This window comes from Psammomys obesus, unplaced genomic scaffold, assembly GCF_907164565.1.
Source record: "Psammomys obesus unplaced genomic scaffold, mPsaObe1.curated_primary_1811, whole genome shotgun sequence".
Lineage (NCBI taxonomy): Eukaryota > Metazoa > Chordata > Mammalia > Rodentia > Muridae > Psammomys > Psammomys obesus.
Window position 1 is genome coordinate 15,260,250 of NW_026596064.1, and position 17,882 is coordinate 15,278,131.

At 46.2% G+C, this 17,882-nt stretch overlaps 2 protein-coding genes across 2 annotated transcripts in view; one reads left to right on the top strand and one right to left on the bottom strand.

Annotated features, from left to right (window-relative positions):
• The window catches only part of Casr (calcium sensing receptor), a 5,793-nt gene extending 5,384 nt beyond the window's left edge, over positions 1-409 (bottom strand). The window contains exon 1 of the mRNA XM_055625234.1: positions 346-409. Coding sequence (XP_055481209.1) covers positions 346-409 — 64 coding nt within the window. The remainder of the gene's footprint in view (positions 1-345) is intronic.
• Positions 410-550: 141 nt separating this feature from the next.
• Positions 551-17,882, top strand: part of Ildr1 (immunoglobulin like domain containing receptor 1) — a 36,104-nt gene continuing 18,772 nt past the window's right edge. Inside the window, exons 1-4 of the mRNA XM_055625235.1 lie at positions 551-621; positions 2,406-2,965; positions 4,246-4,331; positions 6,563-6,663. Of these exons, the coding sequence (XP_055481210.1) occupies positions 551-621; positions 2,406-2,965; positions 4,246-4,331; positions 6,563-6,663 (818 nt within the window). The remainder of the gene's footprint in view (positions 622-2,405; positions 2,966-4,245; positions 4,332-6,562; positions 6,664-17,882) is intronic.

A 17,882-nucleotide genomic window follows, 5' to 3' on the forward strand; every position in this document is an offset into this window, starting at 1 on the left:
ATATATATATATATATATATATATGTATATACACACATACGTGTACACACACACACACACACATATAGTCTTTACTAAAAAGTTGGTCATGAAAATTTACAGGATCTAAAACACTAAATTTTTAACTCATATTCTGAAAAAAATACAAGGGCTGGGGACATGGCTCAGGGCAGAGTTTGAGCTTTGCATGTTCGAAGCTAGGGATTAGTTTCCAGGGAAGTTGTGTGTGTGTGTGTGTGTGTGTGTGTGTGTGTGTGTGTGTAGAGGAGATATAGCCCACGAATGAGAGCAGGGACCGGGATAGGGGGACACTGTTTACAGTCCACCCACCACAGCTATTTTTACCTGGGATGCTACCCAGTGATAACACTGAGCGGTGAGCGCATAAGCAGCATGGCGTCATCTCCATGTTTACTTTCTCAGTGGGAAAGGGGATGACTCACTCTTATATGGCAGTGTACATTTTATGGTGCGCAATAAAATGAAATCATAGGAATTAAGCTAATCTGAACATTCAATTTAAAAGCAAGACTCACAAAAGTAGAAAACCATGGCCAACAGACAGCCCATCCAGCCTAGGATGACAAGACCCTATTTCCCCTTGCGCCCACAACTCCGAATGTAAGTGGGCACCTGCCAAGTGGCAAAGGCTCCACAGCAGCCAGTTTCTTTGGTGACCAGCAGCCAAATACTATTCCTGACTGAAACTGCCTGACCTCACCTCAGAAATAAGATCATCTTCAGCATCCTGACCAGCCCAGAGCCTTGGGGTGGGGGTGGGGTGATAAAGATGGGGGGGGTGAGCTGTGTTTGAGAAAGCCTTCTCAGACATCACAGTCCCATTTATGTACACCCACAGGGAACTCTGTGTCTTTCCCTTGGAAAGTTTAATTTAGCTTGCAATCCCATAGTTGATAATCATCTTACTAACAGTTGCCCTTCCCTCAAAGTATCTGTAAGCACCAGGAGAGCAGGGTCCTTGTCTGGTCTCATTTACTGCTTGGTTCCCAGGAGCTGGTGTGCAGAAAGGCTCTACAAGCATTTAAAGTGAATGCTGATGTTTTCCCCATTTTATCCACCCACGTCTCTGTTTATAAGTCGTGCACAACCGCTCATCAGTCTTGCACTTGTAACTATCCCATTTGCCTTCACTCTCTAGTTCTCTTAATTCTGCAGAAGAGGGGGCATCTAATGGCCTGAGCTTTGTGAGATCCAGTTCAAGATGGCGGTGCTTGAAGAAAAACAAAGGACATGAAGATGCCAGAGTAGACTGAGGTTACTTTAAACAGTTTACACAACTTCGAAAGAACCTCTTAATTCAGTGAAAAATAAGATCAATTACTCTGCTTTAACCCACAAAAACAGTTTGATTTGTTGATCCTGGAAAAGAGTTGATGACGTAGATTGTCAGCATGAAGCCCACATGTGTGGTCCCTGAGCAAAACTCAGGGTCTGAATGACAGGGTTCCTCCCTTCTCAAAGATATGGGCCTGCGCCCCCTCACTGCTTCCTGGTCTCCATTTCCTCCTTTGTGTCTTCTCTTTCCCCTGCCTATCCCAAAGCCTTGCCCCATTCATAGGGCCAATTTTAAACTCACTTTTCCAGGTCCCCTAGAGGGAAAACCCCAAGCAGGCTGCTTCAGGGGGCCTGGAGCCCAGGTGGGCGGGAAAATGAAGTGTAAATCGGCGGTGAAATGCTTGATTTAAATTCTTGCCTGCAGAGAGTCTGAGAAGACACTCTTCCTCAGCTTCCCTCAGCGGTGCAGAGCGCAGGCACCACTGGCCTGCCCTGGGAAAGCCTGGAAAACAGGCGGGAATTCCCGGGGGCTCTCTCCCAACATGCCCCAGTCCCAGCCTCTGGAAGGCAAGCAGATCAGTCTCTCCTGAGGTGGCCCCTTTTGCTGAGGACCACCGCGGTAGGAGACCTTCCTAGGGCAGGAAGGAGGTAGATAAGGAGGATGGAACTCAGCATGCGCAGGCATTAGGAAGGAAACAAGTTTCTAGACAGACACCAATCATTGGTGTTACTTAGCATTTTCAAGTACATATGACCAACATACCACGATGTCAAAATAATAATTTCATCAGTGTTTTTTTTCCTCCAAAGAATATGGGGGCTGGTAAACAAACACCCTAATTTGGAGCCACCGAAGCAAGCGCCTCGGTAGGGTAGTTGGCAGTTGATAGGCACACACACACACACACGCACACGCACACGCACACGCACACGCACACGCACACGCACACGCACTGCAGAAAGCTGCCTCTCTCCTTGCCACCGGGAAAAAGTTCTCTCTGACCGTGCACAGGGACTAAAAACGAAACGGAGGCGCAAGACACACCCCACAGCCTTGTTTTAGTGTGAAACGTATCCGTCCTCGGGGGGCGACCCTGCTGTTTCCAAAGCCTGGCATCCAGGGCTCCCAGGTCAGAGCTGCCGCTGCTCCCCTCCAGAGCTCCAGACCCTGTCAAGCCGCCCTCTGCTATGCAGGTTCGCCGTACCCGCCCCCCTGGTCGTCCCCGGGCCCTACCTGGAGTCCTTGTGCGGCTCCTTGCACTGGGACACCTGCTGGACCTCTGTCTCCCCGGGACCAGCTGGATGCTGAGCTCAGGATGTGGCACCTGCCTGCCAGGCTTGCGATGCCAAGTTCAAGTTGGTGGAGTGGCTTGTTACCATCTGAAGCTCCCGGCTCGCCCTGGGTCGAGCCACTGCCTCCCGCAGACCCTCTGTCGGCCACCGTGGCCCAGCCCGGGGCTCCGCCCCTTGACTGCTACCCGCCTGCGGGCTTCCTGGGGTCCCTGGCCCCCCAAGCCCCTCGGAGCACACTTATGGTCCGCGCCCCAGCCCTGCCTGGAGCCTGCCAGGCTCCTTCGATGGCTCTGGTCAGCCGGAGCTGAGCTGAGCGCTCCGGAGCCGGGCGCTGCGGGTGCGGACGTCCCTCCCCCCAGGCTATCCGTCGGGTTTGGTACCTAGGGGACCGAGAGGTCCAGCGCTCAGGTCCTCCTGTCTGCGCCTCGGCGCTGGCGCTAGCAGTTCCCAGGCCTCCGATCCTGCTCCTGCGGTTGGTCGGGAAGAATCCCCCTTCTCGCTCCTCCCTGGAGATGGAAAGGGAATCACAAGCCGACCTACGTCCTGTTCCAGAGGATGGGACACTTTTTTCCTAATAAAGATCCAGAAACTCACAGTGTAATAAACACTCTTAGGCTTTCTGCTAGACTCCAGCGTTGCCTCAGCGGGGCTGTTCCCAAACAGCTCCCTCTCCCCACTGTCCCAGGGGATCAGGTAAGCCTTGCCCCTGCGCCACTGCGTGCTCCTTGAAGACAGGAGCCCAGCCTGGCTCAGAGTTGTTCTCAGGGCCTGGCACAGCGCCTGCCACTCATCAGGACGCTCCAATTAGGTAGAAAATCAATTTACTTCGTAGAAACTCAGCTTTGGCTTTCCAGCCCTTAAGCCTACTTGTGCCCGTGGGTAGGCAATTGGATAACACACACACACACTGCACAAAAAACCTTTTTGTAGTAATTTGTAGTAATTCCCCGAACAAAACAATGTTTAGATGCAAATGTACATAACGGTTCATTTTTTTTTAAATAAAATAATAATATTTAAACAGCGGTAAGGTGCTTGCCCATGCAAGCATGAGGACCTGAGTTCAAGTTCCTGGAATCTTTCTGAACCCTGCTGGGTAACAGGTCTGCAATGTCTCTACATTGCAGGGTTTCTACATCAAGATGGGAAACCTTAAGGCAGCCAGCGTGTTTACAGAACTGCAGACACTATCTGGAGCGAGTGGAAGGTCAGCACACGTGAATGTGCACCCCCCCCACACCCCCAAATAAAAACACAAGAAGCGGACGACATCAAACCTACCAATAGAAAATAGGTTAAAGAAATTAAGGTAGTGTGGCCTAATGGTAGAATACACAACCATTAGAACACAGACATGGAGACTTTAGTGCCTCCAAGTCTTAGCACACACAGATAGTGTTTATTTGTAAGGAAAATAGTGAAAATACAAAGTGACATGTTAAAATGTTTACAAAATAATGCCAGGCCACACACACGAACCTAAGCAGAAAATTGTTCCTGGGCTTAATCAATTATAGATTCCTACCCTGTCAACATGCAGATCAACTCCGATCTCAAGGGATGCTTGAATTATTGAATAAGAAATTTGAAAAAAAAAATGCTATGCATAACGGGTAGTGCTCAACAACATAAAGTTTCCATTTTGTCTCTTTTTAGGAACACAGACTCAAGTCTGTACTGTTAAGTGTATCCTTCCGGTGGCCTGGATCTGCCCACTCGGCTTCCCACCATTTGCTTGTGAGGTAGGAAATGAGGCTGAGCAAATATTCAAACCCCAGGGAGGTGGAGAGCGTGGCTAAGAAGATGAAATGTTCCCGTCTGCACACAGTGCAGGGAGCATTGCAGGCGACAGGGTGGAAAGACTGTCAAAGGGTGCTGTTGGGGAGGACGGCTGCAAAACAGTGCCTTCTGGATACAACAATGGCTATCAGGTTTATGCATTCACAGTGGCTCTGGCTGCCTGGGCACAAGCCACACAAGATCGGGCCAGTCAAAAAGCTGGCACAGATGGGAGCTTTTGTAGTTGAGGGTTGGAGAGTCAGTTCTGTTTAGGGGAGTGTCCTCCCTGGACTCCAAACAGCCAGAAATATGAGTTTGCAATATAGGATTTGACTCAGTAGCAGCAATCATCAAACCGTCCTAGCAGTTATTAAAGATACAACATGCTTTGAACACAGGACTTGGGAGGACTGAGCTGGACCCTGGAAGCCTCCTTCCTGAAGACTGGCTCTCATGGTATTAGAGGATGCTGTGCAAGCTGCCAAGGGAGAGGAACAAATGATGGTCCTGTCTGGCTGCAGAGCTTTTGAACACAACAATGAGTGTTTCAGCAAGATACCCACAATGGTGAAATAGTGGCACTTTTATCATGGGGCTACCAATCAGCTGTCTAAGTGAAATTCATGCTTGGTACTGTAAAACTAGCCAACTACTTGTGCCTGGAGAGGTCATAGACTTGAGAGGAGAACCCATGACTGCCATGTTTCAAAACCAATATAACTTCTAACTGTATTCTAAACACAGGTAAGTGTAGTTCCTATACAAAGAAGCTTCTTTCTTTTTCCCTTTGCAACAGATAGAGACTATCCATTAAAAGATATAGAGAATAAGGGACTGTGGGTTCCAACTGATATATCTGCAATGTAACTACAACTCCTAAGGCTCACAGAAAATCATGAAAGATGGGGAAGAAAGATTGTAAGAGCCAGAGGGCCATGATGCTTGATACAAGATAGTGTTCCCTAGAAAGGAAAGGGGAAATCCACCCATGGAATGTCAACAAGATGGTTACTTGAACGAGACAGTGTAATTCAACCCAGCAGCTTGTTAGGTTGTAACTAATCCTCTTCAATAATGTTTAACTTTGGTTTTGGCCTTCAAAGGTCACCCTCAGGAGCATCCCCATTTTACAGGTGAGACTGGGGCCTATGGGGGTGACTGTAAGGAGGATGGGACAGCTAGGAAGCTGTAGAGTAGAGGCGTGAACACGTGCAGAGCATGGACACCTGAACAGCATGCTCGAGTGTACATCTTCCACGGGGCTTGGTTGTGAGCAGCGCGTGGACAGTGACACCAAGGTCAGTGGCTTACCAGGTGAAGGAGCTGTGTCCTTCCCAGTTCTCCTGTTCCTGTGGACTAGGGCAAGGAAGAAGGATGATTTCCGTGCTATTTATCTTTGCACCTCTCTAACCTTTGCTAATCTCTTGTTTTAACAACAGAGCTTGCCTCTCCCTCAGAGCCTTTGCTAGGCAACGGCTCCTAAGTAGAATTTAATATCATCGCTTTTTCTTCCATCTCCTATTAGCTCTTATGTGGTTAATTGTGAGTTACATTTACTTAAGTAGGAGAAGGGGTCATTGAAATGACCCACAGAAAGGACCACGGATACTTGAAATTTGAAAAACACTGCCCTACATGCCACCAAGACCAGTAAATGGAAGCTACACAGAAATAGCTTCAACCCGTAATAGATGGGATTTTCTAACAATCAGACTTGCCGGGAAGATGTTCAGGGATTGTGTGCATGAGTGTGTGTGTGTGTGTGTGTGTACCACAATTTCTTTTCTTCCCGTTTTTTTTTTGTTTGTTTGTTTGTTTATCTGTTTGGGTTTTTTTTTTTTTTTTTTGAGATAGTGTTTCTCTGTATAGTCCTGGCTGCCTGGAACTCATTTTGTAGACCAGGCTGGCCTTGAACTCACTGAGACCCAACTGCCTCTGCTTCCTGAGAGCTGGGATTAAAAGTGTGCCACCACAACCCTGCTGTGCCTTGTTCTCTTTACTCCAGAGGAGTTGAGACAGGGATTTCCAATGCTGCTGAATAACACTGTGTGGGTGAGAAGTCGAATTATAGATAGAGGCTTTGAGTTCCTGCCAGCCAGGAGCAGAGGAGGCTTGGCAGCAGAGATACCCAGGAACCCGACTCTAGACAGACAGACAGACAGACTTCAGAGTCACTTATGTTAGCTCTCTTTAGGACAAAGATGGAGTGTGCCCACAGCAGCAGCAGCTGCTGCACAGCATGGCCGATGCATGGATAACAGAGTGTCAGCAGCCGCTTCGCAAGGCAACTGTTCGGTGAGAACCTTTTGGCAGCTTTTAGACATCTTGGAGCGCTGGATTGTATTCCAATCATTTAGTGGCTAATTACACCTTCTGCTCATGCATAACCATTTACAGCCATCCTGTAGGGATCCCGGGATGGGCACCTTCTTCCTTTCACACATCCTCAACTCTGGTCCCTAGGCTGCCCTTTAGGAGGCTTCCCCTGTCTCCAAAGCAGCTGCCTCTGCGGTTCCATTAAGCCTTTGGGTCCTTCTATGTGTAATTTATAAACTAAAAAGGGGACATGGATTCTCAACAGTTTAAACAGGCCTATGATACTTACTGTGCAACTGTACGCTGCAATCACCCTATGGCTCTGGACGATTAGGTTCTCAGGGTAGCCTGAACATCGCCGGGGCGCTTACTTAGGATACATTTTGCTTTGCCAACTACAATCCCTGTCACTCCCTCCTCAAGGCTGCTCATAAAAGTGCTATTTTCCTAGCTTTACTGGACTGCAAGGAAACTTTCTAACTTCTTTCATCTGACAGTAGGTCTTAAGAATCTGGACAGGCCTTGCTTGTCTTCACCCAGCCTGTCAGCACTCCTGCTGTGGAATGAGGCTGCCACCAGAAGCTGAAAGGTCAGAGTTCAGAGAGCCTCTGGGTAAAGGTTCCTGGTAAAGGCTGTGTACTTAGAAAGGACATGGGAGTGAAGAGGTCCTTCTCCAACGGCCCACCCGTGCACCTCCCACAGCCCACCATGTCTCTCTTTGTCTGGAATCTGTGATAGCTTTTGTGACACACTGGTAAAAAAACACAATTCTTTCCTTGAGTTCTGTGAGCTGCTCAGTGAAAGGAGGGGATTATGAGAACCTTGATTTCTGGCAGCTCCGCCAGCAGTGATGGTGAAACTGCCTTGTTTAGGACTGACATCTAAAGTGAGGTTAGCCTTGGGGACTTAGTCCTCATCCTGTGGGGTCTGATGTTATCTCTGCATAGATAGAACCTGTTGGCTGATTTTTGTCAGCTTGACACAAACCAATCAATACACACCTGGGAAGAGAAAACCTTAACTGAGGAATTGCCTCCATCTGAGTGGCCTGTGGGCATGTCTGTGGGGTCATAGACTTAATTGCTCCCTCCTGTTGTGGGCTGTGTCATCTCAAAGCAGGTTAGCCTGGGCTGAGTAAGAAAGGAGAGAGGTGGCAAGCACTGTTCCTGCACAGCCTTGCTCCAGTTCCTGCCTTAGTTTCCCTCAATGACAGATGGTAACCTGTAAGCCAAATAAACTCTTTCCTCGGCCTGGTGTTTTATCACAATAGAAAGCAAACTAGAACAGCATCAGAACCGGATTGAGTCAGAGGACACACGGCTACAATCTGCCGAAGAATTGCTTGCTTACTGAGGAGAGAGATCCTCAGTGAGGTCAGAGAAATCTTCCTTGTGGATTATTGTATGAGAGCAGAAGAGAAACAGACTTTGTTTTTGCTAAACACAGTTTCTGACTGCCAAAATCTCTGGCCCGTAGGAGCTTGTTTGGCAGGTGAAGGGACAGAACATTTCCACAGCCCCATGGAAGGGCTTGCAGCTTCCTTCCACTGGCATGAATTAGCCGCATCCAGGGGCAAGTGTGCCCAGCTGTCAGGAAACGCTCCAGGTTAGAAAGGTCTTTCCAGAGTCAGGCTGTGGCGATGACTCAGTGGCTAGAGGTGCCTGGCACACGAGCGTGAAGGCCAGAGTTTGAGCCTCTGGAATCCATGTAAAGCTGAGCATAGTTGAGACAAAACGAGAGACCCCATCTCAACCAAGGTGGGAGGTGAGGCCCAACTGGTCTCTGACCCCCACATACCCTGGCACGCTCACATATGAACATGCATGCACATATATGATCCTCACGCACGTACACCAGGTTAGCTATTCCTTCCTTAAGCCTGGTATAAAGACCTCCTGAGTGTTCTACAGCCTACTTGGAGGCCAGTGCAGATGAGGATAAGGGGCTAAGAGACTTTCGATATTTCATCCTTTATCCCAGCTTATCCAGGTCCCAGAGGATGATGGGACACTTCTAAAAGGGTCCCACAGCTCCAGTAAGTCACCCATTCTCTTGGTTAGAGAGGCCATGGCAACCTAAGAAGCCGCCCTCTAACCAGCGTGCCTTCGAGGACCTTGTCTCTGTTTCTGCCTCCACTAGTGCTGGGATTACAGGTGTGTGCCACCGCGTCAGGCTAGACTATATTTTTAAAAAGCGCAGAAGTGGTTCAGTCCTCATATGCATCCCTACTAACTCCCATTAACTGATTTGCCAGATAGGACAGTCGTTACTGGCCTGGCTAGAATAAGGTTAAAGGATCCCCCCCCCCCCAACCGTGAACAATATTTTTTTTCCAACTCAAGGCCCCAGAGAGCCTTCAGTACTTAATCAGTAAATTCTTCTGTAATAGGCTTTTTAATTCCCCGCTGTAACCTTGCAACACCCCAATTTTAGCCATTAAAATTATCCCTCAGTATGCCCTTCTAAGGTCTCTTTAAAGTGATAATAGCCCTTCCTTTATTTCCGGGCTCACTCTGTCTATAGCTAAGTCCCTGGGAATTAGGTATCATCTTTGGTCATCTTTGAGAGCTCAGGACTCAAGAAAGTTGGAACTTACTGTAATCAGACCCTAAAATTTTCCACTAAGAACTCAGCCAGGAAACGCCACCAGCAGCCTCTCTTAGATCACGAGGTCCCCACTGAGTAGGTTAGTCCTACCACCCTTAGGCCTGGCCGCTCTCTTGGTACTCTCTCATGTTCTGCTTAAGAAATCTTAGCCTAAGTAAGTCAGGAATATTTTCTCTTCTGGCATATCTTAGGAACCTGTTGTTCTGTCTTTAAGATCTCTGACACACCTGGACTTGATTCTTGTAGGGGCAACTTTCATTTTTTTTTTTTTCAAGTGAATATTCAATGGACCAGTTACTGAAAATACTGTTTTACCTACTGTTCTGTCACTTCTGTCAAAAAAAAAACAAACATCCATATCTATGTTTTTTATTGTGTTTCATTGATCTATTACCTGATTTTCAATACTACAAAAATATCACAGTCTTGTTTTTTGTGGCTTTATAATGAATCTTGAAATACAGTGTATCAATTTCTCCAATTTCATTTTTCCTTGGAATCATCTTGGGTTCTCTCAGCCAAGGGGATTGTTGATCTCATCAAGTTGACAGTTGAAACTAGCCACCACAGAAGGCAACTTGATGTTATTATCCCAAAGCCAAAATTTGCATATTTCTTGATTTAGTAATTTCACCTCTAAGACTGTAGTGTCTAAAAGACTTCAATCCTAGGAACATCTTCTGCAGAAGGTAGATAGTATTTTTATAGAGACCTTTCCTTGAACAGAGGAATGGGGGTTCCTATTCCTGCCAATAAAAGTAGAAACCCACTTATTAATATTTATCAAAGATTCAAAACTTCCACACTTTTTGACATGGTAAATTCCTTACTGCCAATTTATTGTGATAAGACTGTCCTAATAATGATAAAAAAGTTTTCTACCTAGAAATGTTCTCAGGTTATTATCCTTATTAGCAAAACACAAGGATTTCTCCTTCTTCTTCTCCTTCTTGTTCTTCTTTTTCTTCTTCCTCTTCTTTTTCTTTGTCTTGTTCTTTTTTTTCTGAGACAGGGTTTCTCTATGTAGCTTTGGCTGTCCTGGACTCACTTTGTAGAGCAGGCTGGCCTTGAACTCACAGAGATCCGCCTGCCTCTGCCTCCCTGAGTGCTGGGATCACAGGTGTGCGCCACCGTGCCCAGCTCACATGAATTTCTTAAAGAGCCTAATGTGAATGTCCACTAAACAATGGAAAAAAACAACATCCAACAGACTGTCACCATACCACTGAAGCTGATAGTTAGAAAAATAATGTGTTATTTTTTTTGCGGGGGGGGGGGACGACCATATTTTGAAGAGAAAAGAAAAGTCACTGAGTAGATTATCCATGAGCTCTTGTCACAGATAAAGTGAGAAAATACGCACTGAACTCAAATGGCCACCACTTAGAAAAGCCCTTTCCAAAAAAAGAGCACCGAGGCATCCATATCTGCTTATTTCTCCATTCTCTGTCTCCTGGTAAGCAGGAGCTGCCCACTGGTCAGCTCCTTGCAGTCTGCCTGCACAGCTGACTTTCTCTCTCTGCTCATCTCTGGCTTCCACTGTTTCTCTCAGCATCTGTAGCTGGCTCTGCCTTTGTCTCCGACCGTCTTCACAGGGACCACCCTTCTTCCTTTGATCCCCAAGACTTCAGGAACACAAGGTGGCTATGCCCATAGTTGTGTGCAACACAAAAACATTTTAGTCAAGAGCATACCACATCCGTGACCACTGTGAACCCACAAGATTATGAGAGAGCTGAAAATTTTCTGTCACTCACTGTTTTTTTTTTTTTTTAATATGGTTTTCCATGTTTAGATACACAAATAGTTTTCATAACCTTACAATTGCCTATGGCCAGTACAATAGTAATCTACACAGGTTTGAAGCCTGGAGCAACAGGCTATCCATATAGCCTAGGAGTGTAGCAGGCTGTCTAACTTTGTATAAACACTATATACTCTATTGCATCTATACATTGACAAATTCACCTGGCCACATGCTACTCAGACCATCGGCCATCGTTAATCATGTGACTATTAAATTCTTAAGGAATGGTTAGGAGGAGACTGGTCACAGGAAAGTGGAGGATTGAAAAATAAGTGAAAAAAGCACTGAAATGAATGTACGCTAATGTTGACCAAGCTTAGTTGGTTGCCGTCCCTCAGTGGGGTATTGCTGCCAACTGTGAAGAAAGTAAGGTGCTTTCTTTCCCCTTTTAATGAAGAAAATCATATCCATTTCTGAACTGAAAAAAAAACACAATTATTTAAGTTGCTGACCACCATCATAGGTGGTCCTGCCAAGAGCTTTGCTCTCTGAGGTTAGGCCTGCCTGGATTGAGGGGATAGGACCTCTACCATCTGCCGTGACCGTGAGGGTCGCAGCTTGGGCCATTTCAGTTAGATCAGACTTAGCATTCTGAGACCAAATGGGGCTATGCATTGAGTCCCTTGCCAGAGGTAAGACAGGAAATCAGAGCCTCGAGCCTCAGCTTCATGCTGTCCAGGGCCACATTAAGCAAGACGAACCAGAACTGGGCCTTCCTGAGACATAATGCTGCCCTCACATCCAAGTTCTGGAAGAAAGATGAGTCATGAGGCTCTGTGCCCTGGTCAGCCATGTCCACAGGCTGTGGCCAGCACCCGGACACAGTGACAGGGCAGGAAGTGACCCCAAGTTGTCCACCACTGTTGGCTTCTGGGAGACGAGCGGTAGTGTCTCCAGGGTATCTGAGGGTACAATCTTATTAAGCCTCTGTTAATAAGCACGGCTTCCTCGATTATCAGGGCAATGTATTCTGGGATTAGAGAGAGACGGTAGCTTTTATTTTTTTTTTCAGGACTATTTTTATAAGCTATGTTTTTTTCCATCTGGCCTCACAGCCATGGAACCAGGATTAACCACCTTGCTGTCACAGGCCTGACCTGAGCTGTGAAGCAATAAGCTCATATCCGGATGTTCCTTTGACCCAGCCCTTGGTTTTTTAAAGTTGTTTCTGAATGATTGCTAAGAAAGTTGTAATTGGAAATAGCAAACTCCCTATCCAAACAACAACCAAGATACTTTGGAGGGGAAAAAAAATTCCAGCCTTATTTTCCTCTCCAAGCAACTCTCCTTGGGTTTTATAGATGAGCTGCTAATTGCAGTTATCAAGTTTGTTTGTTTGTTTGTTTGTTTTTAATTTTTTTTTTCTAGAATGAACTTTCAGGTAGAAACACTTGCAGGATTTACTTCTTCCCTAACAATCCCTTGGTATTCCATGTCCTTGCCTGTTGGGGGCTGAGTGTAGTTCAGAGAGAGTGCCTCTATGTTGCAGGTGCCAGGCTCTCATAGCAGTGGGCACCAGCCAAGCTAAAGCCACCCCTAAATGCACAGGGAAGAGGTCAGACGTGGTGGCACATGTCATCAGGCAGTTTCTAGTTGGTGTCTTTTCACCTAGGGGAGAGAAAGCAGAGTGACAAAACAGAAGAGTCAAAATATTTGAGTGGATTCAAGTCCTCCAGGCGGCAGGACAGAGGCCTGGGTTTGGGTGTGAGGCCTGGCACCATGTTGGTATCCCACTGGGGAAAGCTCGTGCCAGGCACTCTTCTGTGCTAAGCATCTGTGGCTGGGTTGGGCTTTCTTTCCCTCCTCGCTAAGCTGGGCTGCGGAGGCACACTCTCAAGTCTTACCATTACATTATATTTAGTTAGTTTAATAATCAACATGCTGTTTGCTTTTTTGCTTAGAAGGTGGATGATTAATAAGGCCAGCTGAGTCAGAGATTTCTTTTCCACTCAGGTTCCTGTAAGTTCAGGACTGCAGACTGTGAGACACATCTCCGGCTTCTCGGAGCCTCTGTGAGGCTGCAGACACCAGCTGCGCATTCACTAGGCAGTTTGTATTCCCAAGAATGAAGGCATAGCTACTCAATCAAGCCTCTATTGGCCCTTTACACCTGTGCTGTGCAATAAGCCAGTGCTGAAAGTTTGCAAAATAACACTTTTCAAGTGCTTAAACGTTCAGGAAGACTCTAAGAGATCCCCTGCTATTCCCACAGTGCGCTGAGGAGAAAGAGGCGGAGTGAGTGAGGTTAACTAGTCTCCGGAGACACACAGCCTGAGGAGTGGGGAGTTGAAGGCAGACGCTGGGTCCCAGCATGAGGAAGATGTGGGAGAGCTGTCTCTTGCCAGTTCAGAGTTTCTTCTAAGATCATGAATCTTGTGGCAGATGATGACTTGCTCTTCATAAAATGGAAGGGAGAGTGTGCGTTTGTAGAGTCCGTGTCCTACTCGATTCAGAAATTTAGGCTTGGTTTTGTAACAAGGTCACCGTTACTACCATAAGGGTACTCTGAAGGTGCTTGTGTGCCACTGTTCCTAGCAGCCTTCGGAATGTACTTTTATTTACTTCATTATCTGTTTATTCATCTAACACCCAGTATTTTATCTGGACCAGGTTCATCTGACAACTCCAGAGCCCGTTTTTTCCACCCCTACGGTGCTCCAAATCCCTTACGCCAGGAGTTTGAGGTTCCTGTCACCTGGTCATTGTCTTGGTTTCTCAGAACTTGGTTTCTCACTGCAAAAGGTGACTCCTGCTGTGCTTAGTCAGCAAGCCACCCTGGGAGAGAGGGATGCAGTCAAGCCTGGAGCTGATCCTGTTAGGAAAGATGGCTCCGAAGAGAGTGGCGTCAGACAAACAGTATGTTGGTGGCTACCATTAAAAAACAAAACAAAAAAACTTTTTATTTGTTATTCGTGAATTTCACATCATGCACCTCAGTCTCACTCCTCTTGTGCCTGCCCTCCACTCTTGCAAGCTTCCTCCCACCCCCAACCAACAGAGGAAAAAGAAATCTTGTTGTGGAAGTGATAGTGTGTCCCAGTGTCTCCTGGGTATACACTTTTATTCACATTTCTTTGCTTGCAAATGTTCATAGCTAAGGCTCATTGGACCGGTATGAGGCTTCTGGCTTCTGCTACTTTTTAAATACCGGAACCTCACTGGGACTTCTCTCTGATATCTTGTTGATGTCCTATGTCATGGAGATCCTGTAGCTTTGGATGTATAGGACCAGTCACTTCATGCTCTCCAGCAGTTCATGGATAGGGTAGATACTGGGGTAAATCCAAAGCCCTGGATCCAGGTCTAAGAGGTATCTGAGCTGGTCAGCTCTTCTACTCTCATGCCCTCGGGGCCAGCTTCCCAGCGACCCTCACTACCAGGACTGGCTCTACGCTGCTGCCCAGGCATGGTGCAGGGCCTGCTCTCCTGAATGTTACAGCCAGGAAAGGACATGGCCAGTTCTCTCACTCTCGTGAACCCCAGGCCAGCTCTATTGCCTGCCCTAGATGGCTAGGGACAAGGAGAGGGAAGAGGGTGTCTCTCTTTCGACCACAGGTGGCTACCATTTAAAAGCAAGAGAGGCCAGGGAGTAGAACATAGAATGAAGAGCGTCGTCACAGAGGTAGCCATGCCTCATTCTCTCAGACAGTACTCTGTCCTTTTTCTCCAGCTTTTTGCAATATGTCAGGAAATACATGTTTGATGTATACTCCTTCCAAGTGACTCCCTGAGTCCAGGAAGACAGGGCCTTGTCTCTTTCACTCACTGCTGAATCTCATATACACTGTGTCTCACACAAGGGAACTATGCAGTAGGTATTAATTAGTAAATGCACAAAATAGTAACTATTTCTTCTTGTAAGGAACCAAGGATTTCGTCTCGCAAGCTATACTCAACCTGATGTGGGGTGGACAGTGATATGGAGGGGAGAGAGACTCAGCAAAAGAATGATAGGCAAAGGAAGCCCATGGGTGATTTGTGACTGCAGTGTGCTGCATTCATATTTTTCAGAGAAAGCCTTTTCCAATAAGATATTGGAATAAAGTATCTTAGTTACCTTTCTATTTCAGTCATAAGCTACAGTAACCAAGATACAGTACTGGGGCTTATGCTTTCAGAGAGTTAGAGTACATGACCTTTATGGCTGGGAGCATGGCACAGGAGCAGTAGCTGGGAGTTCACATCTTAAGACACAACCATGAGGCATGGAGAAAGAGAAAGACAAAGACAAAAAGAGACAGAGAGACACACACACACAGAATAGAGAGAGAGAGAGAGAGAGAGAGAGAGAGAGAGAGAGAGAGAGGAGAAAGAGGGAGGCTGAGAATATAGGGTCTTTTGAAAGCTCAAAATGAGTCTTTTGAAACTCAGTGACATTCCTCCTCCAACAAGACAATACTTCTTTTTTTAAAACTTTGTATTCTGTATTTAAAACATTGCATTCTGACCACAGTTCCCCTCTTCCTCTCCTCCCAGTCCCTCTCCCTACTTCCCCTCTTTCTCAGATCAACTCCTCCTCTGTTTTCCTTCAAACAACAACAGCAAAAACAGACCTCCCATGAATATCCACCGAACACAGCCACAGCATAACAAGATACAGTAAGGCTGTGCACAAACCCTCATTTCACAGCTGGACATGGCAAGCCAGCAGAAGGGAAACGGTCCCAAGTGCAGGCAGAAGACTCAGAGACAACTCCTCACTTCTGTTGTTGGGAGTCCCACAAGGACACCAAGCCACAAAACCATAAGGTATACAGAGGACCTAGCATAGACCCATACAGGGTCCGTGTTTGTTGCTTCAGTTTCTGTGAGCCTTTATGAGCCCTGCTTAGTTGATTCTGGGGTCCAAGTTCTCATGGTGTCCTCCACCCCTCTGGCTCCTATAATCTTTCCTCCCCCTCTTCTGTGGAGTTCCCTTAAGGTCATACCTCAGTCTTTCCCAAACAGTTCAACTAACTAGGGACCAAGTTAATTGCTCAAACATTTGAGCCTATGGGAGCCATTCTTATTCACACCACTACACTAGATAAGACAAACACTGATAACTTTGATAACATTGGAAATCAAAACCAGAGACTGTTGTTATACAGTGTTTATATTAGCTCTATAAACAGAGCTAAAAGGCAACAATGTGAAAGAAAGAGGTTACAGCACATATAATAGGGTAATGATTTGTCACATATATAAGTGAGAACAATTCTTTCAGGTTAGTGAGTAAGAGAAAATGTGCTAGGGAAGAATGGGAGGTAGACATGACACCAGGGTTCCCTGGCATGAAAATGGAGATGGCCATCAGGCAACATCCATTCTCATCCTGTACATTATAAAAGACTGATAGTTCTAGCTGCTAGGAGCCTGACAGGAGAGCTGGCATCACATGCTACTCAGAGAAGTTGTAAGTTGGCCCCCCCCCAAAGGCTTCTGTGGAGATGTTCTTGAATGGGATAGTAAGACTCCATGCCCTCCCTTGACTCTCTTCTTCAGTTCCTGGCCATGAGGTGAGCAGCTTGGCTTCACCGCATTTTCTTACCACGTTCTTTTGCCTTACCACAGGGCCCAAAGACATAGGAACAAGCAGCCATGGACCGAATCTCTGAAAACATGATCTAAAATACACCTTCCTTCTCTTTAAGTTGATTACTTCACTTATGTTGTTGGAGTAAAAGAAAGATGACTACCATAGAAGGCAATTTGGCAATACTCATTAAAAAATTTAAAAAAAAAAGCCCTCTTAAGTCTTTCTAGTAATTCTCCTTGTCAATAGTGTAGAGAAAAAAAATGTGCTTGTGTGACAAAGAGGCATACACAAGGACAGCCATCAACAGTATTTTCAATGTATCTCAATAGTTGACTTCAAATCTTTGTGTATTTTTAAAGTGGAAACATTAAATGAATAATAAAAATCAAATTTATCTCATCATATGTACCATAAGCTAGAAAAGAGGCAGACTGCTATAAACAAACAAACAAACAAACAAACACCCCAAAACAATGTCAATGCCAGTGGCATGGTCTTGGCCTTGATGGAAGTGGCTCATATCCAACAGGTGTGTTTCCACTCCTTAAAAACAAACTTTAAAAAGAAAAAGGAACCAATTACTGGAGAAGAAACATGGGACAGAGTGGGTTGAGGTGACTTCTAAAAACATATGGGCAAATCTGATCCTTGAAATGTGTGCAGTTGGTCCTATCCAGAAAATGATGTTTGCAAGCACAATTAAGAGTTGAAATCCCACAGAGGAAGACAATGCAGCCAGCCCTGATGAGACTGGATAGGCTAGGGTCAGATGGAAGGGGAGGAGGACCTCCCCTATCAGTGGATTTGGAGAGGAGCATAGGAGGAGACGAGGGAGGGATGGGGAGGGAATGAGAGACGGGGTTACAGCTGGGATACAAAGTGAATAAACTGTAATTAATATAAACAAATTAAAAAAAAAGAAAAGAGTTGAAATCCTCAGGAGAAGGGATAGTTCTGCGTCATTGCAGGTAGCATAAGACTATTGACAAGAGTCTTAGCAAGTGATAAAAGGGAAGAAACCAGACAGAACAGAAAAGGCCAAGTGAGGATTGAAGATGTTGAGTGATGTAGCCACAAGCCAAGGAATGTCTGGAGCTACCAGAAGCTGAAAGGAACAAGGAAGGATTATCTCCTAGAGTTTCCTAGAGCCTTTAACAGGAACATGGCCCTGCTACCATAGTTATCTTTTTACCTCTGCACTCATGCCATGGCCTTGTGGACACACACACACACACACACACACACACACACACACACACACACACA